Source organism: Terrapene carolina, unplaced genomic scaffold (assembly GCF_002925995.2).
Source record: "Terrapene carolina triunguis isolate 2854851 unplaced genomic scaffold, T_m_triunguis-2.0 Scaffold66, whole genome shotgun sequence".
NCBI lineage: Eukaryota > Metazoa > Chordata > Testudines > Emydidae > Terrapene > Terrapene triunguis.
This window is the reverse complement of record NW_020664417.1, coordinates 61,787,400-61,814,175: the sequence shown is the minus strand read 5'-3', so window position 1 is coordinate 61,814,175 and position 26,776 is coordinate 61,787,400. Positions and strand designations below refer to the sequence as shown.

Genomic DNA, 26,776 nt, shown 5'->3' with positions numbered 1-26,776 from the left:
AACCAGGGGGTGCGCCTGCCTAGGCTGCAGCCTGGCGCCTCTCCAGGGGGCTGTTGCAAAGGATGCATGCAGGTGGCAGCCCCCATGCGCCCCTCCCAGCTCCCCCCTCGCTGCACTCGGGCTCTGCGGCTCCCAGGAGCAGGCTGAGGGCCCCGTGCCCAGGCGGCGGCGGCAGCGGTTCACATGCCCGGGAGCTGCAGAGCCCAAGGGAGGAGCCGGGGGGGCGCACGGGGGCTGCCGCCCGCATGCATCTGCTGCAGCCTGCAGGAGCAGGGGGGGCGCCGGGCCGCAGCCTGGGCAGGAGGGCAGGGGGTGCGGCTGCTCCCTGCTAGTGGCGCCACCGCCTTTGCAGGGCTGCTGCCCACCCTGCGCCGCGCCGGCTCCTCCATGGCTGGGGCTCGCCGCTTTTTGGCGCCCCCAACCACTTGGCGCCCTAGGCGACTGCCTAGTTTGCCTAGTGGTTGCACCGGCCCTGCTTGCACTAAAGAGAAATGTACCTTTAAGATATGGGCTGAAAATCTCCCTAACCTTTTGCAGGTGAAATTGGTAATGGAAGGTAATTTTTGGAGTTTCCATTAGAACCTTCACTAAACACACACATTTTTCACAGGTAGAAACAGAAAGAATTTAAGAAAGTGGTTAGTTTGTCCAATCATAAAGTCAGCTCATAAAGATGATATTAAGCAATTGTATGATCTTGCTATAAACACAAATGCTCAAATTTATAAAGAACCATAGAAGAGGTAGAAGATGTGAAAAAAACCTGTCAAGAACCATAGAAGTAAGAAATGGGGGTGAAAAAAGTTCATATACTACCTCTCCCTGTCGTTGCAGAATTGTTCATTACTGTACATTTTCTAGTATCTTGTCCAGGCTGGTTTTGAAAGTCTTAGGCAATGCGGATTCTTCTTCAAGTAGATACATCCATGTTATTCCACTTAAGTGTGTGCACACCCAGCGCACCACAGCCAGAGAAATTTGCCTCACAGTATCTGTAGAGGGGTGGTTCATACCTTGTGCCTCCCCTGGCAACATGAGGGGATGCTGCTCTGGCCCTCTCTGAGGCCAGGGTCTACACTACTGCTGCCAGATGATCTAAGCTTTGCATTTTGAGTTACATTTGTAGCATAACTCAAGTCGACGTAGAGCTATGTCGACGAGAGACGCTCTCCCGCCAACATTGCTTCCGCCTGTTGTTGAGGTGGAGTACAGAAATCGATGGGAAAGTGCTCTCCCATCAGTTGAGCGTGTCTTCACTAGACCCACTAAATAGATGCTGCTGCACCTATTGTAGCAGCGCCAGTTTAGCTTTTTAGTGAAGACAAGTCCTTCTTACTGCCTGTGGCTGGAGCTGGAGTCTGTGTGATCTTAGCTTCACAACCCTTCAACTAGTTTAGTTTTCTCTTGTTGTATATTGTTAGTAGTACCCTGTTACTAGAATAATGTTAGTTGTATTAGTTTAATTTTCCTCTGTGCCACTCTAACCAGCATTTAAACCAGGGGTGGCCAACCTGAGCCGGAGAAGGAGTCAGAATTTACCAATGTGCATTGCCAAAGAGCCACAGTAATATGTCAGCAGCCCCCCATCAGTTCCCCGCACCCCCTGCGCCTCCCACCCACCAGCAGCCCCATCAATCACTGCCTCCACCTCCCTCCCCGAACCTCCTGATCAGCTGTTTTGTGGCGTGCAGGAGGCTCTGGGGAGGGGAAGGGGGTTGAGTGAGGGCATGGCAGGCTCAGGGGAGGGGGCAGGAACGGGTGGAGTGGGGACAGGGCCTGTGGCAGAGCCAGGGGTTGAGCAGTGAGCATCCCCCGGCACATTGGAAAGTTGGCATCTGTAGCTCTATCCCCAGAGTTGGTGCCTATACAAGGAGCCGCATATTAACTTCTGAAGAGCCACATGTGGCTCTGGAGCCACAGGTTGGCCACCCTTGGTTTAAACGCTGTCCTTCATGTGGGAGAGAAATCCCCATCAGCAATCCACACATGCATTGCTTGCTGTATCTCAGCCAGGCCCACATTGAAGAGCATTGTGTGATCTGCAGATCATTCAAGAAATGAACTCAAGTAGCTCGGGACCTTCACCTGAAGCAGCACCCGCTTGAACAGGCCATGTGGTCTGCTTTGGCATCGAGGCCCTTGTCGGGTCAGAGATTGTCTTTAATTTCTAAGCATGCTCTTGCTTCACGTTTCAGAGCAGGTGCCTCGCCAAAGAAATGGAGGAGCCATTTCCCATTGACTGCCCCAAGGAAAAGGTTGTATAAGACGTATCAAGACCACTCCAGGTCTCGGGCGGACTATCCTGCCTCCCCCAGGGAAAGTATGGACCAGCACAGAGTTGGTGACGGCACACAGGATGGCATGAGTACCTCCAAACCTTCCTCGGTATAGAGTAGGGAGGTTAGAAACCCCTGGGTGTCTGTTGAGTCCGATACCGACAATGGAGATGCTGGTACTGACTGTTACCATATCAGCAGTGTACCAGGCAGCTACAGACCTCTGATTTTTGTTTCCAGCATCTCTTGGGTCCAGGACTTTGCCAGTGCTGTGCCATTTATTGCCCCGTCGACTGAACTAGCTGCTGAACCCTCAGGTCTGTCAGCACTGCCCCCATTTTCCCTTTCACAGGTTGTGGAAGCAGGGCCGGTACTGGGATCAGCATGAGGGACCTTGGTACCGGGAATCTCCTTGGCATCACTGTAGTCGGCACAGCAAATTTTACCATGGTGGCTTTCACCACCCTCAACATCTGTACCATCAGACACTCTGGTACCTCTGCTGACTTCAGGATTGATGCCTCTTCTGGCACGAGTGTGCTCAGTATCAGCGGTACTGCTTCTATCAGCAGCACCACTTCCTGCCTCGTTCTGGGCAATGGACAAGTCAGACCAGTTACTCAATCCCCCTGCTCTCACTCCGTCCTTATCCCCAGGATCCTGAGGCTCCTCAGTGTCTGACTCAGGGTCATTATCCTCCCACTTTCCATCTCCTGAGCAGCACTGGGGCCGTTGATGGACCATTACAGGTACCGGGATTGGCACTCATCTTGTGGTCAGGATGGAGAGTCCGGCATCTACTGGCCAACAATGCCTTATCCATGTCAGTGGCCTCCATGGAATCCGTGGAGTGCTCCTTGGTTGCAGAGCTGTTCATCTTGATCAAAGGCGAAATTGTTGGCCAGGTCTGTGATGGTAACTGTCGATCTGCTGCAGGCCTAGACACCAGTGATCCTTCTCCCTGCAGAGTCTCCAGAGTCATCCTTTCTCAGTCTGTCAGCCCTGGAATAGGATCCAGCTTTAGCCTTGCCTTCATCTCTGGACGATTCCATGCATTCTGGTTCATCCTGCGCTTTGGTAGTGGAGGATATTAAGGTGTTGCTGCTTCTCTCAGTATCCAAGCAGAGCTCTTGCAAGAGAACACCTACAAATTAGTGGATATCCTACAGTTGTCTGCTCTTGGGAGAATCGCCCTCCCTATCAAGGATGTGTTCCATGAACTGGCTAAGGCCCTCTGGAGCATGCCACCTTTTGTATCGCCTACGGCTAAGTGCATGAGAAAGCGCTGTTTCATTCCCTTGAAGGTATTTGAGGGGTTTTATTCCCATCTGGCCCCAAATTCTCTAGTTGTAATTGCAGAGAATGATAGAGCCTGGCAGGACAGGTTTAAGTCCACCCCCAAGGATAGGGATTCCAAACGAATGGACTTCATGGGCAGGAAGATTTACACCTTTCCTTCCCTACATATATGGATTGCTAACCAGCAAGCCTTGCTGTCCAAGTATGATTTTATTAACTGGACAGCTATGTCAAAGTTCGCAGACCAGCTGCCTGAGGCCTCGTGAGAAGAACTTCAAGTATTTGTAACTGAGAGCTCCTTTGGTGGCTAAGACGTTCTTGCAGTCCGCACTAGACGTCATGGACACCTCTGCCATTGAGGATTTGCCCTTCAATGGCCAAATGCTGTTCTTGGACAAGACTAATGAAACACTGCACTCCTTCAAAGACTCCAGGGTCCCTGGAGGGTGTACATGCCAGTGGTGCAGAGGCACCACTATGGCATTCAGCAGCAACAACAGCAGCAGTATTATCCGCAGTGCATGTTTGGCCAGCCTGTGTCTCCTCCGAGGTAGCAGCCCCTCCCCTCCCCTGGCATCCCCCAACTTCCCATTTTGATTCCTTGGTCCAGAGCACTGTTCCAATCATTGCTCCCCCCTCCTCATCTCCCGTTGGGGACAGGGCTGGGTCACTTTCACAATGATTGGTGCTCAGTCACCACTGACAGCTGGGTCCTAAGCCCCGTCAGATTGGGTTATGCCATCCAGTTGCTCTCCACACCTCCTCCCCATGCTTCCTCCCATCCCTCTTCAGGGACCCCCCCACGAGATATTGCTCCTCAAGCAGGTCCTTTCTCTACTGGCTTTGGGAGCTGTGGAGAAAGTTCCACTGGAACACCAAGGTCACGGCTTCTACTCCCAGTACTTTCTAGTACCCGAGCCTAGGGAGGGTAAGACCCATTCTTGACCTTCATGGCCTCAACAAATATATCAGGTACATGAGGTTTCAAATGGTTACTTTATTGACTATTCTCCCTGTGTTATCTCAGAATGACTGGTTTGCTGCTCTGGACCTTCAGGATGGCTACTTTCTGTGGCTTGGCAAAATTGTCACATGGAAGTTCCTTCGATTTGTCATGGCAGAGCGCCACTTTCAGTACACAGTAATTTAGGAAGAAGGAAATTCACATCTTCCTATATCTGGACAACTGGTTGCTAATGAGCAGATTCAAAGAGGAAGTTCTTGTTCACATTGGCACTACACCGTGCTTGCTCATCCATCTGGGTCTCATCCTAAACACTGGGAAGTCAACCTTGGCTCCCACTCAGAACATCAAGTTCACTGGGGCCCTGTTAGATTCCAATACGTCAAAAAAGTTTCTGCCGAACAACCATTTTCAGACAATTTGCCACCTTTGCCTCAGTCTGCAGTCTCAGCCTTGCACGAAAGTTCTGACAGTCTGAGGCTCTTGGGCCACATGTCTGTTGTACACATGTGGTCCGGTTTGCAAAATTGCAGCTTCACCTCCTTCAAATGTGGCTCAAGAAAGTTTATCATCCCACTCTTCACACCCTAGACAGACAGGTTTGTCTTCCTCCACTGGTCCTGGACTCTTTGCAGTGGTGGATGCATCCAGAGAATGTTTGCCAAGGCATTCCCTTTGTCCAGCCTTTGCCAACCAGGTTGATTGGGTTGGTGAGCGCACATGGGGTCACTGAAAGTTCAGAGGCTGTATTTGGAGCAGGAGGCCTCACTCCATATCAACATGCTAAAGCTTCAGGCCATCTACAATGCATGTCATGCTTTTCAGGACCATATTAGAAACTCAGTGGTTCACATACTGACAATACCACCACAATGTACTATGTGAACAAAGACGGGGGAGCACACCCCAGGTTGCTCTACCTAGAGGTGATCAGGCTGGGGCAGTTCTGCATCGAGGAGAACATTATTCCAAAAGCCATTCACTTGCCCGGGGTTCAGAATCATCTTGTGGACGCTCTCAGTAGCTATTTTTCTCTGAGTCATGAGTGGTCCCTGAAGACCAGTGTCCTCCAGGTCATCTTCACAGTTTTGGGCATCCCAACGATTGACCTGTTTGCTACAAGGGACAATGCAAAATGTCATCTGTTCTGCTCTCGAGGGAGCTTCAGTCCAGGCTCCCTGTCTGATGTTTTCCACCTCAGCTGTCAGTTGGCTGTCCTGTATGCCTTTCCCTTGATCTCGATCATCCCTCATGTCATCAAGCTCAAGGCAGATTGGGCCAAGATCATTCTCATTGCACCAATGTGGCTGAGACAGTGCTAGTTCTCCAACCTTCTCGTATTGTCTGTTCAGCCTCCCATACTGTTTCCTCCCCATTCCATCTTACTCACTCAGAGCTAAGGCTGCACCTTGCATCCTGTGCTCAGCTCCCTGTATCTCATGGCATGGCTGAATAAGGAGGAAGACTAGTGTTTGGTGGCTGGCCAAGTCCTCCTTTAGAGTAGAAAACCTTCCACCAGGCTGGCATATTCAGTGAAATGGAAGTGATTTTCAGTGTGGTCATTAGCCTGTGGAATTCAAACTATGCTGGTCTCTATCCAGGACATTTTGGAGTACTTGCACTTTCCATCATTGAGGCTTGCATTTAGTTCATTCAAAGTGCACATGGCAGCCATATTGGCACGTCTTCCCCCGATTCAGGGAAGATAAGTCTTCTCCAATGCCATGGAAGCAAGATTCTTAAAAGGCTCCTTCATCTACATCCTCCTGTCCAAGAGCTGATTCCTCTGTGGGACCTTAACTCAGTCTTAGTGGCCTTAATGAGACCTCCATTCAAGCCCCTGGCATCTTGTGCCTTTCCACTTTTGTGCCAGATAACTGTGTTCCTCATAGTGATAACATCTGCAAGGAGTGTGAGAGCTGAAGGGCTGATGGCAGAGCTTCCTTATACACAATTCTGCAAAGACAAAATGACTTTATGACTGCATCCAAAATGTTTGTCTGAAGTGGTTTCTCACTTTCATTTGAAGTAGGCAGCATATTTAGCTGCATTCTTTCTCAAGCTGCATTCATCTCTGGAGTAGCAGTGTTTCCATATTTTAGATGTCAGGCAATGTCTAGCCTTTTATCTGGACAGCACTAAATCATTTTGTTCTTCACCTTGTTTGTGTCATATGCGGATCTCATGAAGATTCAAGCGGTCTCTTTGCAGACAATCTCCAAATGGATAACATCCTGCATCAAGACTAAATATGAAATAGTTTTGGTTACACCCTCTCAGCAGGTGCGAGCTCATTCTACAAGGGCACAAGCAAAGTCCATTGTGTTCCTCAGTGATGTTTCTATATTGGACATGTGCAGGGCTGCTACATGGTCATCAATACATATGTTCACGAATGATTATGCCATAATTGCATCTGCCCTGGAAGAAGCAAACTTTGGTAGAGAAGTCATTCAATCCTTGTTTAGGTAGACTCCAAACCCTGCTTCCTGGACTGGGGGAGGGCTACTGCTTGTGAGTCACCTAAGTAGAATACTTGGCTGCATCTACTTGAAGAAGAAGAAACTGTTACTTACTATAACTGTGCTGTAACTGTAGTTCTTTGAGCTGTGGTGCAGACATGCATTTCACCACCCACCCTCTGTCCCCTCTGTAGCGGAGTATTGTTTTTGGGCATTCGGGGGAGGGTCAGGGTAGCGTTGTCTCATGTAGCCAGGGGAGGGACTATGGCCATGAAGTGCAAATGCCACCCCTCTACGGGTACTACTAGGCAAATTTCTCCAGTTCCAGTGGGCTGGATGCGCACATACCTAAATGGAATACGCGTCTGCATCACATCTTGAAGAACCACAGTTATAGTAAGTAACCATTTCTTCCGCCACTTCATGTGGAGGACTTTTCCACAGTTTGATAATTATCACTATCTGGAAGCTTTTCTTGATATACAACTTAATATTTTTTTCTGTCTTAATTTTATCCAATTACTCCTAGTTACAATCTGTGTGCTGCACTTAAAAAATAGCGCTTCCCTCTTTGGTGTTCACATCCTTCAAATAGTTGTAGATTGTTATAACACTCTTAATCATCTCTTGAGCTGTGTCTGTACTGGGGATATTTGCACCCAGATAACTATACTGATGCTGCATCAATATACGTAATCCCCAGTATAGAGAGGCCCTTAACCAAGTTGCACATTTACTCTTTAAATTTTTCCTTACAAATCAATCCCCTCAGCATTATTATTATTATTATTTTTGTTATCTGAACTCTCTCCAATTTGTCTGTCTTTCTAGTAATGAGGTGCCCATACCTGAATGTGATATTTCAGATGCCTAAACAGAGTACCTCCTTGCTCCAAATCCTAATGTGATTCTTCTGCATTAGCAGCCCAAAATTCTATTGACCCTTTTTCTTTGCAGTATCACATTGCAGATAAGTTTACATCTGATTTAACAAGATATTTAAGCACATGCCTAACATAAGCATGTCAATAGTTCCATTGATGTCAATAGAGGTACTCATGTGTTTAAAGTTAAACACATGCTTAAGTAAATTGCTGAATCAGGGCCTAGGTACCTATCCCTATCAAAGGGTATGTCTACACTACCCGCCAGATTGGCGGGTAGCGATCAATCCAGCGGGGATCGATTTATCGTGTCTAGACGTGATAAATCAACCCCCGAGCGCTCTCCCATCAACTCCTGTACTCCACCGCCGTGAGAGGTGCAGGCAGAGTCGATGGGGGAGTGGCAGCAGTCGACTCACCGCAGTGAAGACTCCGCGGTGAGCAGGTCTAAGTACCTCGACTTCAGCTACGTAACTTAGATTGATCCCCCCCTCAGAGTAGACCAGGCCTCAGTATTTCACCACTTACTGTACCTATGATCCTTTAGGCAAGTTTTTAGTCCCTGTGACTGTTCATATTTGTGGCAGTTTCATTTCATTCTGAGAGTAAAAATTCATTGGATATTATGTCAAATGATTTACTAAAACCTCCAAAATATTACATATACCTCAAGTTTGTCTGTCAAGATTTATTCTTCATTAATCCATGTTACTGACTGTCTAAAGTTTGTTATCCTAGAAGATGTTTAGTAATTTTTAAAATAAAGATAGAGGTTAAAATTCCAGTGTTTGGAATGTTTATTTTATACTATTTCTCAAAACATTTTCATTATGTTCTCCAGTTACTTGCTCATCAAGTTCTTTGAACAATCATCTCCACTTTTCACTGGGACATGATTTGCATAGTAGGTTACCATTTTGTAGTGTATTCATTCTTAAGAGGGAATTAAAACAATGAGACTAGTGAGGACTATTTGGTCTACTATGTTTTGAAAAGTGATGTTAATTTGAAACATGAAAGTATACTGGTTCCTACTAAAAAACTGGTATTTGTCAAATGTTACTTCACAATGGTATCTGAGATATCAGTTATTTTCATGTTTAGTATAGGAAAAGATGTGCATGGTAATTTTTTGCAAATGCTGACAATATAATAGTTACCATTTATAGTACCTGCTGATTTGATTATTCAGACTGTATCATTCTCTGGACCAGATGAAACCATTTTGAATAATAGCACTTCAGGATGCCTTTTTAATTGTACTTCAAGAGCAATATCACAGATTAAACTTACTAGCTTTTATTAATGTGTTGACTTCTTCATTAGAATACTTCCTGGAGTTCTATTCTTCAAAATAAGAACATTGGATACAGGGGCGGCTCTATGTTTTTTGCCGCCCCAAGCACGGCAGTCAGGCGGCTTTCAGCGGCGCGCCTGCGGGCGATCCGCTGGTCACGCCGATTCGGCGGTATGCCTGCGGGAGGTCCGGCGGTGCCGCGCCTTGGGTGTCCCCGCCGCCGAATTGCTGCCGAATCCGCGGAACTGGCAGACCTCCCGCAGGCATGCCGCCCCAAGCACGCGCTTGCTGCGCTGGTGCCTGGAGCTGCCCCTGATTGGGTATGTAGCATACCCAATAATTCTGTCTGCTGTTTGCGGATTGCTCATGGATACCATGAAAGTTGCCCATATCTGACTATCATTATTAATTTCTGAGTTTTTCTTCGGGTTCACCGGTCATGTAGTGCATCTAACACTGGACTTCTCTTTCCATTCTTAAAGCAGTGCCTTAATTGTTCATCAGTTTGAAAAGCTGTTACTAGAATGAGCCAAAAACCTTTGTGTATTAGAAAAGGGCAAACTACACCATCTAGTGGATGTGAGGACATTATCAAGAGCTAAAATTTGGAGGCAGAATGTTTTTTTGTTTTTTGTTTTTTTAAACGGGTAAAGCAAGGCTTTGATATGGCCCTGTCATTTTGAATTTCACTGTACCATGTTTTAAAGAGGCATATCAAACCTCAATACAAAGCACTTTCTTTCTTCAGTATGCCCATTCTACAAGGAACAGCCAGCTTCGGATTTAGGCAAACGTGTACAGTATTTAAACAGATACTTTTTGGTATTTAGTTTCCTGGAGATCATGCTGGATGTTCGGATTTTATTATGAGATGCCCTTATTGAGTTTAATTTTTTTGGAGGAGTACTGATTCTGGCTCTTCACCGAAATTATGTTATGCGGGTTCACCATCTGCAATCTGTACTGTTACTGAATAATATACCCAGTTGTGTTTAAAATAAAACAGAGAGGACATGGAAGTTGGGGTTACTCACTGTGGAGGAGTTACATTTTCTTTCCATTTTCAAGTGCAGCTCCATCAGCTTTATGCTCTGTCCTTCCTTCCCTCTTAAACTAGGGTAGCAACTTCTTCATTTTCTTTTTCTTTCTTTCTCCTATAATCAGACTGAAATGCAGACAACTTCAGAGAGCATGCCACTGCTAAGGGAAGGGCTAGACAATTTTATCTCAGCCCAGAGTGGATGCTACCCTGCTATGCTGAGGGAGCTGCACTAAAGAAAGGAAACTGGCTACCTCCATGGTGAATAATGTAACTTTTAAATTGTATTTGGGAGCTTTTGTTTTGGAGCAGTAGCCTATTGTGATAGCATGCTACCAGTACTGAGGAAAACTAAAATGTATTAAATAGTTGCTAAATTATCTAACTGGTCCCTTTAGTGTTGCAGTATATATGATTGAACTACTGCTGATTTCAGGAAGAAGATATATTTTAAAAAATTTAAATCCATGACTTTTATTGCATATGGGTAAAATTTTTCAAAAGTACATAAGTGACTTAGACTCTTTAAATACTTTTGAAACCAAGACTTAAGTTACTATTGAAAAGGGGACTTGGGCTCCTAAGTCACTTAGGTATAGAACTGGGTGAAATGTTTGGACTAATAGTTTATTCATTGAAAAACACAGTTTCAGTGGACCTATTCAGTGGACTATTTGTGAATGTGACATGAATTCATTCAATAGTTTTGGCCCAAAAAATATTTTTTGGGACTTCAACATGAAACTATTATTTTTTTTGATTCACCAAAATGTATTGCAATTTTTGGATTCAGTTCAGGTCAAACTAAAAATTTTTTGATTCCCTGCCCATGCCCCCAGAACTGCCAGCAAATCAAAAAATTAGCTATTCACCCAACTTTGTTTAGAGTAAAAAATTTCAAGAGCACTTATGTCCATAGGATGGATCATAAGTGCTTCATTAAGGACATCACATGTGTTGACAAGTATTTTAAATGCTTGATTATCGTTATTATGTGTTTATAATGACTGAAAGAAAAAGATTAAAACAAAACCTTATCTTCCATCTGAGGCTATGTCTACACTACAAAATTAGGTCGGATTTATAGAAGCCGGTTTTATAGAAACCGGTTGTATGCAGCCGATTGTGTGTGTCCCCACATAAAATGCTCTAAGTGCATGAAGTCGGCGGACCGCGTCCACAGTACCGAGGCTAGCGTCGACTTCCGGCGCATTGCACTATGGTACCTATCCCACAGTTCCCGGAGTCTCCGGCGCCCATTGGAATTATGGGTTGAGATCGCAATGCCCGAATGATGCAAAGCAGTGCCGCGGGGGGTTCTGGGTACATTGCGTCAAGCCCCTCTCCCGCCGTCACAGCAACGGCAGACAATAGATTCGCGCCTTTTTACCTGGGTTACCTGTGCAGACAACATACCACGCCAAGCATTGAGCCCGCTCAGCTCAGCTCACCGTCACCATATGTCTTCCGGGTGCCGGCAAACGTGGGACTGCATTGCTAAACAACAGCAGCAGCTTACTGCCTTTTGGCGGTAGACAGTGCAGCATGACTGGTAGCCTTCATCGGCGATCGGGATGCTGGTAGCTGTGGGGCTGGCAGCCGTAGGGCTGCATTGCACCAGCCCCTTGCCTTTTGGCAGTAGATGGTTTATTACAACTGGTAACCGTCCTTGTCGGACAAATTTACATGTTGCCTGAAATGCTCATAGATTATTGTAGCCTGAGCACCTTTACCGATCCTTCTGGCTACTGTACAGCATATATTGCTACACAGCAGCAACCCCTTGCCTTTAACCATCCTCGTTGGACGATGATGGCTACCAGTCGTAGTATACTATTTTCTGCCAAGTATTGTCTGCTAAGCACCCAGAAAAGGCCGAGGGCGATCTGGGTGCTGGCAGACATGTGGCTGGCACACGTAGGGTTACATTGCTACCAAGCACCCAGACAATGCCGAGGGCTATCAGTCATGCTGCACTGTCGTCTTAAGATGTAAAAAATAGATTTGTTCTGTATTCATTTCCTTCCCCCCTCCCTCCGTCAAATCAACGGCCCGCTAAACCCAGGCTTAGGAGTTCAATCTCTGGGGGGGACATTCTGTGTGACAGTTGTTTGTATTTCTCCCTGATGCACAGCCACCTTTCTTGATTTTAATTCCCTGTACCTGTACGCCATGTCGTCACTCGCCCCTCCCTCCCTCCCTCCCTTCTTCCCCTGGTCTTTAGATACTAGTTTCGCGCCTTTTTTCAGACCAGACACCATAGCTATCACTGGGATCATGGATCCCGCTCAGATCACTGCGGCAATTATGAGCACTATGAACACCACGCGCATTGTCCTGGAGTATATGCAGAGCCTCCTGGACATGCCAAAGCAAAACCAGGACCAGCTGAGGAGGAGGCGATTGCAGCGCGGCGACGATAGTGATGAGGAAATTGACATGGACCTCTCACAAGGCACAGGCCCCAGCAATGTGGAAATCATGGTGTTACTGGGGCAGGTTCATGCCGTGGACCGCCAATTCTGGGCCCGGGAAACAAGCACAGACTGGTGGGACCGCATCGTGTTGCAGGTCTGGGACGATGCCCAGTGGCTGCGAAACTTTCGCATGCGTAAGGGCACTTTCATGGAACTTTGTGACTTGCTTTCCCCTGCCCTGAAGCGCCAGAATACCAGGATGAGAGCAGCCCTCACAGTGGAGAAGCGAGTGGCGATAGCCCTGTGGAAGCTTGCAACGCCAGACAGCTACCGGTCAGTTGGGAATCAATTTGGAGTGGGCAAATCTACTGTGGGGGCTGCTGTGATCCAAGTTGCCAGGGCAATGAGAGACCTGGTGATATCAAGGGTAGTGACTCTGGGAAACGTGCAGGACATAGTGGATGGCTTTGCTGCAATGGGATTCCCAAACTGTGGTGGGGCGATAGACGGAACCCATATCCCTATCTTGGCACCGGCGCACCAAGCCACCGAGTACATAAACCGCAAGGGGTACTTTTCAATGCTGCTGCAAGCCCTGGTGGATCACAAGGGACGTTTCACCGACATCAACGTGGGCTGGCCGGGAAGGGTACATGATGCTCGCGTCTTCAGGCACTCTCTTCTGTTTCGAAAGCTGGAGGAAGGGACTTTCTTCCCGGACCAGAAAATAACCATTGGGGATGTTGAAATGCCTATCGTTATCCTTGGGGACCCAGCCTACCCCTTAATGCCATGGCTCATGAAGCCGTACACAGGCAGCCTGGACAGGAGTCAGGACCTGTTCAACTACAGGCTGAGCAAGTGCCGAATGGTGGTGGAATGTGCATTTGGGCGTTTAAAAGCGCGCTGGCGCAGCTTACTGACTCGCTCAGACCTTAGCGAAAAGAATATCCCCATTGTTATTGCTGCTTGCTGTGCGCTCCACAATATCTGTGAAAGTAAGGGGGAGACATTTATGGCGGGGTGGGAGGTTGAGGCAAATCGCCTGGCCGCTGATTACGCGCAGCCAGACACCAGGGCGGTTAGAGGAGCACAGCAGGGCGCGGTGCGCATCAGAGAAGCGTTGAAAACCAGTTTTGTGACTGGCCAGGCTACGGAGTGAAACTTCTGTTTGTTTCTCCTTGATGAACCCTCCGCCCCTACACCCCCCCACCCAGTTAACTCTATACTTCCCTGTAAACCAACAACCCCACCCTCCCCTACTACCCTCCCCCCTTCGAGCACCACTTGCAGAGGCAATAAAGTCATTGTTACTTCACATTCTTTATTAATTCAGCACACAACTAGGGGGATAATTGCAAAGGTAGGCCTGGATGGGTGGGGGAGGAGGGAAGGAAAAGGACACAGTGCACTTTAAAACTTTAAAACTTATTGCACTGGAAATCATCTAGGCTGGAGTGATTGGGTGGCCGGAGGCCCCCCCACCGTGTTCTTGGGCGTCTGGGTGAGGAGGCAATGGGACTTGGGGAGGAGGGCTGTTGGTTACAGAGGGGCTGTAGCAGCGGTCTCTGCTCCTGCTGCCTTTCCTGCAGCTCAACCATACGCAGGAGCATATCACTTTGATGCTCCAGCAGCCGGAGCATCGACTCTTGCTTTCTGAGTACAAGTTGACGCCACCTCTCATCTTCAGCCCGCGTTTCAGCACGCAACTTCTCCTCTTGAGCACGCAACTTCTCCTCTTCAGCCCGCGATTCAGCACGCCACCTCTCCTCTCGCTCATATTGGGCTTTTTTAAAATCAGTCATTGACTGCCTCCACGCATTCTGCTGTGCTCTGTCAGCGTGGGAGGCAGTCTGTAGTTCAGTGAACATTTCGTCACGTGTCCTTCGCTTCCTTCTTCGAATATTCACTAGCCTCTGTGAAGATGCAACATTTGCAGCTGGTGGAGGAGAAAGGAGAGTTGTTTAAAAAAGATACATTTTAGAGAACAATGGGTACACTCTTTCACGTTAGATTTTGCTGTTCACATCACACAGCACATGTGCTTTCGTTACAAGGTCGCATTTTTCCTCTTATATTGAGGGCCTGCCGGTTTGGTGTGAGAGATCACTCACGCAGTGCCAGGCCACAGATTTCAGCTTGCAGACAGCCATGGTAAGACACAGTCTTTTGGCTTTTTTAACCTTGTTAACAAGTGGGGATGCTTTAAAACAGTACTGCTCTCATTAACCATACCAAGCACCCATTGGGTTGGCCATTTAAAATGGGTTTGCAATGTAAAAGGAGGGGCTGCGGTTTCAGGTTTAACATGCAGCACAAACCCAACTAACTCCCCTCCCCCACACGCCCAATTCTCTGGGATGGTCACTTCACCCCTCCCCCCCACCGCGTGGTTAACAGCGGGGAATATTTCTGTTCAGCAGAGCAGGAAGGGGCACCTCTGAATGTCCCCTTAATAAAATTGCGCCATTTCAACCAGGTGACCGTGAATGATATCACTCTCCTGAGGATAACAAAGAGCGATAAGGAATGGATGTTGTCTGCATGCCAGCAAACACCGGGACCATACGCTGCCATGCTTTGTTATGCAATGATTCCAGACTACGTGCTACTGGCCTGGCGTGGTAAAGTGTCCTACTATGGTGGACGGGATAAGGCAGCCCTCCCCAGAAACCTTTTGCAAAGGCTTTGGGAGTACATGAAGGAGAGCTTTCTGGAGATGTCCCTGGAGGATTTCCGCTCCATCCCCATACACGTTAACAGACTTTTCCAGTAGCTGTACTGGCCGCGATTGCCAGGGCAAATTAATCATTAATCATTAAACACGCTTGTTTTTAAACCATGTGTAATATTTACAAAGGTACACTCACCAGAGGTCCCCTGTGTGCCCTCAGGGTCTTGGGTGAGTTCGGGGGTTACTTGTTCCAGGTCCAGGGTGACAAACATATCCTGGCTGTTGGGGTAACTGGTTTCTCCGCTTCCTTGCTGCTGTGAGCTATCTATGTTCTCTCCATCCTCATCTTCCTCGTCCGCCGAACCCGCTTCCCTGTTTCCAGCGAGGGACTCATAGCACACGCTTGGGCTAGTGGTGGCTGCACCCCCTAGAATGGCATGCAGCTCCGCGTAGTAGCGGCATGTTTGCGGCTCAGCCCCGGACCTTCCGTTTGCGTCTCTGGCTTTGTGGTAGGCTTGCCTTAGCTCCTTAATTTTCACGCGGCACTGCTGTGCGTCCCTGTTATGGCCTCTGTCCTTCATGGCCTTGGAGATCTTTTCTAATGTTTTGCCATTTCTTTTACTGCTTCGGAGTTCGGCGAGCACTGATTCATCTCCCCAGATGGCGATCAGATCCCGTACCTCCCGTTCGGTCCAGGCTGGAGCTCTTCTGCGATCCTGGGACTGGGACTGGGACTCCATCACGGTTACCTGTGCTGATGAGCTCTGCATGGTCACCTGTGCTCTCCACCCTGAGCAAACAGGAAATGAAATTCAAACGTTCGCGGGGCTTTTCCTGTCTACCTGGCCAGTGCATCTGAGTTGAGAGTGCTGTCCAGAGCGGTCACAATGAAGCACTGTGGGATAGCTTCCGGAGGCCAATAATGTCGAATTCCGTCCACACTAACCCAATTCCGACCCCCTAAGGCCAATTTTATCGCTAATCCCCTCGTCGAGGTGGTGTTAAGAAACCGGTTTAAAGGGCCCTTTAAGTCGAAAGAAAGGGCTTCGTAGTGTAAACGTGTCCAGACTTAAGTCGATTTAACGCGGCTAAAGTCGACCTAACCTCGTAGTGTAGACCAGGCCTGAGTCCTAGTTGTAGAGCCTTCCACTGAAATTTCAAGACCTTCGAACTTTTTTCTTAACAAATTTGAGAGATTCCTCAGCCACGATCAACTGTCACATGAAGCTTACATCCTTTGCATTTGAAAAGTTTGAAAAAAACATTGTTATGCAATTCTTACTGATATCATTATTCTGCTATTTGGAACAGGGGTAAACTTTTTTTTAGCTTAGGACCAGTTAAAATTGGCTTTTTCTATAAAGATTGAAAAAATAAATGTTATAAAAAATCTTAGGATCATAACAACATGCAGGACAAAAGACAAAAAACAATCATGAAGGCTAGACAGTGAAAAGTGGGTCAGATAAATTGAATATTATTAAAAATATCTAATAATCATTATTTCAACGATACCATTTGAAAAAAAAGCTATCTTCCCAATCCCCAGATCGTTATCTATTTCTCTGTTATATTTTTCTCCACCCCTTCAAATTCATTCTAGCTAATTTTATTTTCCTGAATAACCATGTGTAAAAATGTATCTATAAATGAGGAAATACTATTACTGTAATACACCTCTACCCCGATATAACACTGTCCTCGGGAGCCAAAAAATCTTACCGCGTTATAGGTGAAACCGTGTCATATTGAATTTGCTTTGATCCGCCGGAGTGCGCAGCCCCGCCCCCCCCAGGAGCGCTGCTTTACCGCGTTGTATCCAAATTTGTGTTATATCGGGTCGCGTTATATCGGGGTAGAGGTTTATTTATTTTATGAGTTCAGTTGGTTTCTTTTCTTTACAGACTTTATGCAGTTGGTGGTCGGGATGGAAGTTCTTGTCTCAAATCTGTGGAATGTTTTGATCCTCATACTAATAAATGGACTCTCTGTGCTCAAATGTCAAAGAGAAGAGGAGGTGTGGGAGTAACTACTTGGAATGGGTTCCTGTATGCTATTGGTGGGCATGATGCTCCAGCATCAAACTTGACATCCAGACTGTCAGACTGTGTGGAAAGGTAATACCTAGATGAGGATAGAGCTGGTGAAAAAGTGTGGAATGATTTTCACAAAGAGCTGTAATGAGAACCTGTTAAAATGGTCATATAATTTTAATACTAGTAAATATGTAGACATATACCATTTAATCAAAACATTATTTATAATATGGTTCATATCCAACAGAGTAAAAATACCATCTTATTGCACTTTATCCAGAAAAATTATTTTGTTTTCTAACAACCTCACTGAAGGATTCAGAATTCATTTTAAGAAAAACTTTTAATCAAGATGCTTACAAACACTAGTGTTTCACCCAAACTGGCCTTTCACAAGAGATAGAACTTTCTCCATTCATAAGGTAACTTTTAAATGAGTTACCATTCAATTTCTGTCCAATCCTTTAATGTCACCACTTTCCTGGTTCCCCTTGATATTATGGAAAAATCAGGTATGTCCACCATTCGTGAGTAATGCAATCATCCCAAAATTGAAATGGATTGATAGAAAATGGTTATTGGAATAAGTTTGGGATGACTGCATTACTCACAAAAGGCAGAACTAGATGTGAATTATACAGGTCTCATCAAACAAGTGACAATTATAGTAAAAACTTTATACTGCGCAATCACATATTTTCTCTTCACTGGTGTCAGGTATCCAGATCTCTGAAATATCCTGTTATGGGCATACTAAGCCAGCTGAACTTTTTCTGATACAGCACACTCCCTGTTTACTAGGGGGGCAGATTTTCACAATTCTTCCCCTGGACTTGATCCCTTCAAACTCTCTTGCTCCCAAGAGGTCACCAGTCTCTTCTTTCCTGTGACTTCCCACAGCCTTTTCTGTGACTCTTAAGCCCACTCCTTTATTCACAGATTTCTTTTGTTTGAGGTTCCAGTTCAGAAACCCTTCCAGCTAAGCCCCAGAAATGCTGCTTTCAAGCTTTTAGTGCACTAATGCTGTGCACCTGAAAATGAAATGTGGAAGTTGCAGGACCAAGGCCTTGCAGAAAGGCTTGCAGATATGCAGCCCCATCCCAGCACAAATTAGATTTTAGAAGGAGATGGGAAGTGCTAACACTTGAAGAAAGGTCATGGGAAAGAAGTGCATCAGTTTTTGCCCAAATGTCACCTGATGAGGTTGACATTTCAGTTCTGAAACAGGATTATGAATGACATGATATTCATAAATAGCATCTAGAAAAAATTATGAAATAGGTTAAAATGTATTACTAAATGATCTTTGTTAGGCCACATTTTAATTTGGAAGTTGGAATAAAATTGCTACAATACATGTGTTTTGCTTATTTCTAATTTGCTCTCTCCTTCTAAATCAGTGGGATGGAGGTGTTGAAATGTCTGCAAAACCAGCATAAAATAAATTGAATGCAAATATAGTAATCTAAAAATTAGCTTCATAAAATTCACTGTGAAGTTTGTGAATGCTTGTTTGTTACTGTACACTGTGATAGGTTTTCAAGAGCATCACATTGGTATTGTGAAAGACCCAGACCAGTGGGATACAGGAGTCTGGTAGAGGGCAAATATACTGGTCACTGGATGAGTAGTTTTCTGTTCCCTGAGTGACCAGAGCAGGGGCTGCACTGGAGTAATCAGGAACCTGCTAGAACCAGTTAAGGCAGGCAGACTAATTAGGACACCTGGAGCCAATTAAGAACAAGCTGCTAGAATCAATTAAGGCAGGCTAATCAGGGCACCTGGGTTTTAAAAGGAACTCACTTCAGTTTGTGGTGTGAGTGTGAGGAGCTGGGAGCAAGAGGCACAAGGAGCTGAGAGGGTGAGGGTGCGCTGCTGGAGGACTGAGGAGCACAAGGGTTATCAGACACCAGGAGGAAGGTCCTGTGGTGAGAATAAGGAAGGTGTTTGGAGGAGGCCATGGGGAAGTAGCCCAGGGAGTTGTGACTATTATGCAGCTGTTACAGGAGGCACTATAGACAGCTGCAGTCCACAGGGCCCTGGGCTGGAACCCAGAGTAGAGGGCGGGCCCAGGTTCCCCCCCAAACCTCCCAATTGACCGGGACGGTGGGTTCTTCCAGAGGGGAAGGTCTCTGGGCTGTTCCCCAACCCACATGGTGAATCTCTGAGGCAAGAAAATCCGCCAATAAGCGCAGGACCCACCAAGATAGAGGAGGAACTTTGTCACAGTATATAAATCAATTATATAAATCAAATTGACAAACACTTTGTATAGTTCATAATTCACTATCTTTCAGTACATAATGCACTTTGCCTGCTGCATAAGTTTCAGGCAATGCTTCCACACTATGACTCTACATGGATAAAATGTGTGTTTCCAAGAGAGACCTGCTGCACTAAAGAAAAAGGTGCCAGAAAGACACTCAAAACTCATTACATCTTTGCATCTCATGCAAAGAAATCAACACCAATTTCATCCCCCAAACTCACTTTAGTGGTTTTGGATACCTTCTTAGCGATGGATATATTTTCTTTTGATAGTCCTGTGCCTTAAAAGCATTTTATTAATGTGATTCCCTCAAGAAATTTGTTTGTTTTCTTGGCATTGTGTCTTGTAACCAGGGCTGGTTCCAGGCACCAGCACAGGAAGCAGGTGCTTGGGGCGATCAATGGAAAGGGGCGGCACGTCCGGGTCTTCAGTGGCAATTCAGCGGCGGTCCCTCCAGGAGCGGCGCCAGGGTTTTTGGCGCCATAGGCGGGGGTCCTTCCGCGCTCCCGGTCGTCAGCGGCAATTCTGCGGCGGGGGGGGTCCTTCCGCGCTCCCGGTCTTCGGGGCACTTCGGCGGCGGGTCCCGGAGCGAGTGAAGGACCCGCCGCAGAATTGCCGCCGAAGACCCGGAGCGCAGAAGGATCCCCCGCCGCCGAATTGCCGCCAAGGGCAGCAAAATGCCGCCTCCCCCCCAATCCTGGCGCCCTAGGCAACCGCCTAGGTCGCCTAAATGGAAGCGCCAGCCCTGGGTCCCTCAGTCCCTCTCGGAGGGAAGGACCAGCCGCTGAATTGCCACCAAAGAATGAAGCAGCGCAATAGAGCTGCCGCCGAAGTGCCGCTGATCGCGGCTTTATCTTTTTTTTTTCTTCGCCGCTCGGGGCTGCAAAAAAACTGGAGCTGGCCCTGCTTATAAATATGCTGGCTAATCTGAAAAGGAGACATTTACAGATTGAGTCAAAAACAAGTTTTTAAAAGACGAGTTTGGACTCTCCAATTTAATTCCTGACCTATCTTTTAAAGACTGTTGATGTGCTCTAGGTTCAAATTTAACTGAGGTGTTTTCAGTATACCACCTGTCTACTATTGTGTTTGATCCTAATGACACCAGTTTATGGCGAGAAAAGTTCTGTAAATTGCTGCAGAAGAATTTTGCCATGTACACCGGGTTGATGTTTTTTCTATAAATTATAGTTATTGCAAAAAGCAATGATCAACTTACTTGTCCAATGAATCTCCTCAGCAACACTGTATTACTCTGTATGTAATTTGGGATTTAATAGTTGTCTGTCTGTAAGATGAAGAGAGCACTAAACTCTAACAGAGTATGGCAGCAGAACTTGATTCTGGAGCTGAGCATGTTTGGTCATAAAAGGTCTGTTTCTGTATGTGACTGTACAGCCTCAGTGAAATGATTAACCAAATGCTGCTTTTAAGGGAAAGGTTTAAACAAGTAAGAAATCCTTTTAATTTCACACCCGAAGAGAGAATACTCCTTTGCTGATTCCACTAGATAGTCTAGTACCTTGAGAGTCAATTTCAGTATTTTTAATGGAATTTTAGGCAACAATATTAGACTTTTACAAAAATTATCTTTCAGGTATGATCCAAAAACAGATGTGTGGACTGCAGTGGCCTCCATGAGCATTAGCAGAGATGCAGTGGGAGTGTGTCTCCTTGGTGACAAGTTGTATGCTGTTGGAGGATATGATGGGCAAACCTATCTTAACACAGTGGAGTCTTATGATCCCCAAACGAATGAGTGGACACAGGTACAGTTTCTAATTAAATTACCGTGTATATACTCGATCATAAGCCAGTTAGTTTATAAGCTGAACCCCCACCCCCCCCAAAGATGGATAAGTAAAAATTGAATTCAGGGGTCGGCAAACTTTGGCTCCCGGGCCATCAGAATAAGCCGCTGGCTTGAGATGGTTTGTTTACCTCGAGTGTCCAGAGGCACGGAGGTAAACCTAAGTAAACAAAGTGTCCTGGCGCTCCAGCTGCTTACCCTGACGGGCCAGGACAGCAACTGGTGGGGAAATTTTTTGGGGGGAGAAGCTGGGAATCAGGGGAGTAACTCCTGTGACCACCCCCCACATGACCCCACCCCTAGCCCGGGACCCCTACACTCTCCCCATCGCATCCCTTCCCACCTTATCTGGGGAGGGCCAAGGGAGAATGTCTCTGGCCTGGCTGGAGCTGCTCCGGCAGGCTGGGCAGCGCGGCCGCAGCCTGTTCCGGCGGGCCAGACCAGGTGGCACGGCCATAGCATGTTCCAGCGGGCTGGGCTGGGCGGCGTGGCCACAGCCTGCCCTGGGGGGCGAGGCCAAGCGGCACAGCTACAGCCTGCCAGCCCCGGAGCTGCAGCTGCTTTGGAGGCTGGGGGGAGAGCAGCGTGGGTAGAAGCGGAGAGACTCTGGCCCTGCCTCTTCCCTTCTGTCTCTGTTGGCTGTGCTGCCTCTCCTTGCTCCCTCTGTTGGGGGGGAGGGACTGTGTCCCAGCTCTCCCTCTCTATACCTGTTCATAAGCCGACCCCCTTCTCTGGTGCTTCCCTTTTTTACTAAAAAAATTCGGCTTATAAACGAGTATATATGGTATATGGTATTATTTATTTTAGTGATGCCAAAAGTGTGCTTGGTGCCTCCCAGTAAAGAAAGAAAAAAGATTAAGTATGTGCCTCAAGGAGCTTACCTGCAATGAGGAGATTACAAGACAGTAGGGGTATAGCAGAAGGACAGAGACAAAGACCACAATTTTCAAAAATAAAAGTTTAAAGTTAGGTGCCTAAATCCATTATCTGATTTTCAGAAGTGCTGAGCACCCATCAGGACCCATTTTCCTATGTTTGAAAATCTTGGCCAGTGTCAAGAAGATTATCTGATTATTCAGCATGGATAGTGCAGTATGATGAAACAAAGATATTTTAAAAAAATAGATGAAAATAAGTACAAGAACTTGTCCTCTAGTTTTCTTTTTAAAACAAAATAAGATTTAAAAAAAATTTTTATAGGGCCCCATTTAGTTCTCTTGCTGCCTATTATCAGGTCCCTCTTATCAAGGCTGATTTGATTTGTCTGATAAGCTCGTCTTGGCATTTGTTTTATCTAGATACTGTACTTGTACCATGATCATCATCATGGTATATGAGCATCTGGTGAATAGACTTCAAGGCTGCCCTACTTTCTCCTTCATGCACATACCTCCAAAAGTGCTTGAAAGCATTTTTCAGGTGATCAGGAGCTGTGTTAAAGCTGCATTAAAAGACCTGCACAATACAAGCTATTTGCAGTGTGCAACAACTTTTCTTGGTTCTACCAAATCTATGAGCAATGCTGCAGACTGTTCAATGTCATCTACAGGACTAGGATTGTTGCATAGCAATGAAATGAAGGCCCAGTACCAAGTACTGTTATACTTAGAAGTACAGTGTTAGATGATAATCCTATTTTAAAATATAATAAAAATACTTGATTTTTAAAATATTCAAATAAATATTATTTTACTGTGAAGAGTACTGTTTATGGGGTGTGCCATTGACTTTAGAGAGAGCAGAATCTGGTCCTGCAGAAGAAAATATTGCTGTTTCTCTGAGCATTTTTATGCCAAACTTCAGCCCATTTTGTTAATTTTTAAAGTCAGGTTACAAAGCACCTACAAATATGACATTACAACCTTAACTACTGTGGTACATTATCCGTTTTGAAAATCTGTTTTTCTTTAATAAAGTTGATTATATTTATTTTATAACCATAGCACATCAGTCATTTTTTGTTTTTTGTTATAGGTTGCACCATTGTGCCTAGGAAGAGCTGGAGCATGTGTTGTGACTGTAAAACTCTAATTATTTTGTATATGAAGATACTAGTCTCTTCCATAGACTCACTACTTTTTTCTCAAGTGAATGAATACGTTACCAGTAAACAGAGGTACTGTGTGTTTTCTTCAGAGCTAAGTGTTTGGTCTGAAGATAGCATACAGCTAAACAATTTTGAATGGACCAATAATAAGCACTTTTAAAAAAAATTACCTTATGTTACCATATACATACAAGAACTGTATTTGTAAGCTATTGTACTGCGGTAAGTTGATTGCCAACAAATACTTTCTTATTAGAAAGTGCTAAGAAACTGAGTGAGTCTATTCTAAAATAATTGAATGTTACAGATTAAGGATCCTGATCTTGCAAACATGCATGAGAGTGACTTTATTCACAGAAGTAGTCCCACTGATTTCAATGGGCATAAGATGTTGCAGGATCAGGCCCTAGATATTTAATTTGCCTATACTGAAGGTGTTTTGCTGCAGCTATGTAGGATATTATTTTTTAGTGCAGAGAGACAAACCAGTGCAAATCAGTTGTAAATGGCAGGCATATTTCTTGCCTTGGAGATGAAGGTATATATTTGGTGACTATATTGCACTTTTTTCACCATAACTGAGGTTTAGCAACCTTTTTATTTAACCAAAGCCTTATTTTAAATATTGTCTTTTTATTATGCTAAGAGAAATCTGCTACTTAATACTTTCTGCAGGAGTTATGCAGCATCCAGTATACTCTGGATTTTTAAAGGTTTTATGTAACATGCAGTATATTTCTTTACTTAATTCCATCTCATATTATTTATACTTGATTGTAACTACTCTTTGTGAGTTTTTCCTTTTAAAATAAATTAAGTGAGAGAGAGCTGAAATGTGATTAAAAGTGACCCAGCAGAAGTTAATATGAGTGCTTTGGAAACTCCTAAGCATTCCATTACATGAAGGTTAAAAAAGATCTATGATAATTGTTTTAAATTGCATTTAAATTGGGGATTTGCACTAATTTGAAGAGTACAGTTTTATAAGGTGAAATGAAACACTTGTGCTGTTTTTCCTTTAATGTTACTTCAACAAATAAAGGTTTCGAGCCTACAAGATGCTAACTGCCCTCAGTTGAGGATGTTCAACACCTTGCATAAGAGTAATAGTACCTCACAGGATCAGACCCAGTTAGTTACATTATGTAATATTATAGTGAACTTCCTTTGAGATACTTTATAATTTGCCTTTTTGATTTGATTGTTATAGTTCATTACACAGAATTGTGTGGACATTCCAAATATTCTCTGAAAGTTTTGTGAGGGTTTTTTTTTTTTTTTTGGCATTTGCTTTTCTGTGCCTTGTTTCTTATGTTTTCAAACAGTGTAGTACATGATTGTTTCTTTCTAATGAAAAATTTGAAGATGTGGGCTCATTGAGTGTTTGTGAAAGTAAGTTCAAAGTGTCTGATGCCCAAAATCTTTGTACATTTGTAATGTTTAAATACAAATGTGAATGTTAATGCTCAATTAACTATTTATTGTTTTAAAAGAAATTACTGAGAAGTAAAAAACTTTGTGATGAAATCTGTAATGTTTGATTCATTAATTTATCTTTCAGTGTACACTGGTAATCATTGTTTAGTATAAATTGAATACTGTTAAAATCTTGTAAAGTACAATTTCCATTTCGTGGTTTAGTGCCTTATTTTTGTGCAATCTGTAATACAAACATTTTATGCTTCGATTAGCACATTTAAAACAGATTTATTTCAGCTGCTTTACATTATTTTTTTAAAACTCATAATGTTGGACTTCTGTTTTTACAAAAACATCTCCTCTATCTCTATCAAATATTTTTAGTTGTTCTTCATTGTAATTTCTCATCACCATAAACAAAACTCTTAGGCATTCCAAGAGGAGCATACTCTTCATACCTCCATCTCTTGCACTCCACCTTTTTAAATGGGACTATCCTGTTAGCCAGGTAAGTTTGTCTTTCATCAGAGGTGTTGTAATCCCTAGTTTGTCATTCCATTCCTCTTTTTCACAATACAGATATAGCATAGACAGCAACCAGGCAAGTATCTTCACTACCTTGTCAATGTCTATGTGCTTAAATTTTTTGTTGGAGGAACCACCTCTAGGGATGACAGGATATTCCATGTCCATTCAATCTTTGGTGTCTCTGATGAGATAGTAGAGAAAGATGCTAACTACAGCCAGTTGACATTTGTGCGTGCATTAGCCTATATCAATTAACAGACTAAAATTAAATTAAGGAAACCACTAACCACATATACTCTTCCCTTATTCTGTATGGGCAAATTACTCCATAATTGACTGCTCTGAAGTTTCTTGCACCTTTCTCTGAAGCATCGGGTACCAGCTGTCATCAAGGATCAGGGATACTGGGCTGGACAGATCATTAGGTCAGTTCCTATATTCTTACATAACACTATATCTATGGAACTCGTGAAGTGAGGATAAGGGCCCAGGCATTGGCGTGTGCTTCCTGGAGATGAATGCATGGCTCCACAGATGGTGTTGACAGGAGGGCTTTCGTTTCCTCAACCATAAAATGCTGTTCCAGGAAGGAGGACTGCTGGGAAGAGATGATGTCCACCTAACCAAGAAGGGGAGAGCATCGTTGTGCACCAATTCACCAACCTAGTGAGCAGAGGTTTAAACTAGGTTCAAAGGGATCAGGTGACAAAAAGTCCACAGGTAGGTGTAAAAAAATGACCTTAACCGAAAGCTAAAGGGGGTGGGGGATGGAAAAGTACAACAGGGTCATAGGGGCAAAAGATAAGATAACAATGGAGGAATCTGCTCAACATCTTAGATGTGTATTCACAAATGCAAGGAGTATGGGGAATAAACAGGAAGAACTGGAAGTATTAATCCATAAACTAAATTGTGACTCAGCAGGCATCAAAGAGACTTGGTGGGATAAAACTCATGACTGGAAAATTGGTAGAGGGGTATAGCTTCTTCAGAAAGGACAGGCAGGGGGGAAAGGGAGGAGGTATTGTATTATAAATCAAGAATATATACACTTGGTCTGAAGTCCAAAAGGTGGTGAGAAGCAGACCAGCTGAAAGTCGAGATATGTTGAAAGTTGAAAATAAAAGTGGAAAAAGAAGGGGTCTACTATAGACCACCATATCAGGAAGAAGAGGTGGATAAGATATTTCAAGAACAAATAAATACCCAAAACACAAGACCTGGTAGTCATGGAGGACTTTGTCTGGGTAGTTAATGGATACAATGTCCAATAAGTTCTTGGAATGTATTGGGGGCCACTACTTGTTTCAGAAAGTGGAGGAAGTAACCAGGGAGACAGACATTTTAGACTTGAT

General features: G+C 45.0%; 1 protein-coding gene across 3 annotated transcripts in view; it reads left to right on the top strand.

Annotated features, from left to right (window-relative positions):
• The window catches only part of KLHL5 (kelch like family member 5), a 109,829-nt gene extending 83,658 nt beyond the window's left edge, over window positions 1-26,171 (top strand). For all 3 annotated transcript variants that reach the window (XM_024209955.3, XM_029910668.1, XM_024209957.3), the window contains 3 exons: window positions 17,217-17,429; window positions 21,215-21,386; window positions 23,402-26,171. In XM_024209955.3, the coding sequence (XP_024065723.1) occupies window positions 17,217-17,429; window positions 21,215-21,386; window positions 23,402-23,458 (442 nt within the window). In that variant the 3' untranslated portion in view covers window positions 23,459-26,171. The remainder of the gene's footprint in view (window positions 1-17,216; window positions 17,430-21,214; window positions 21,387-23,401) is intronic.
• Window positions 26,172-26,776: the final 605 nt, after the last annotated feature.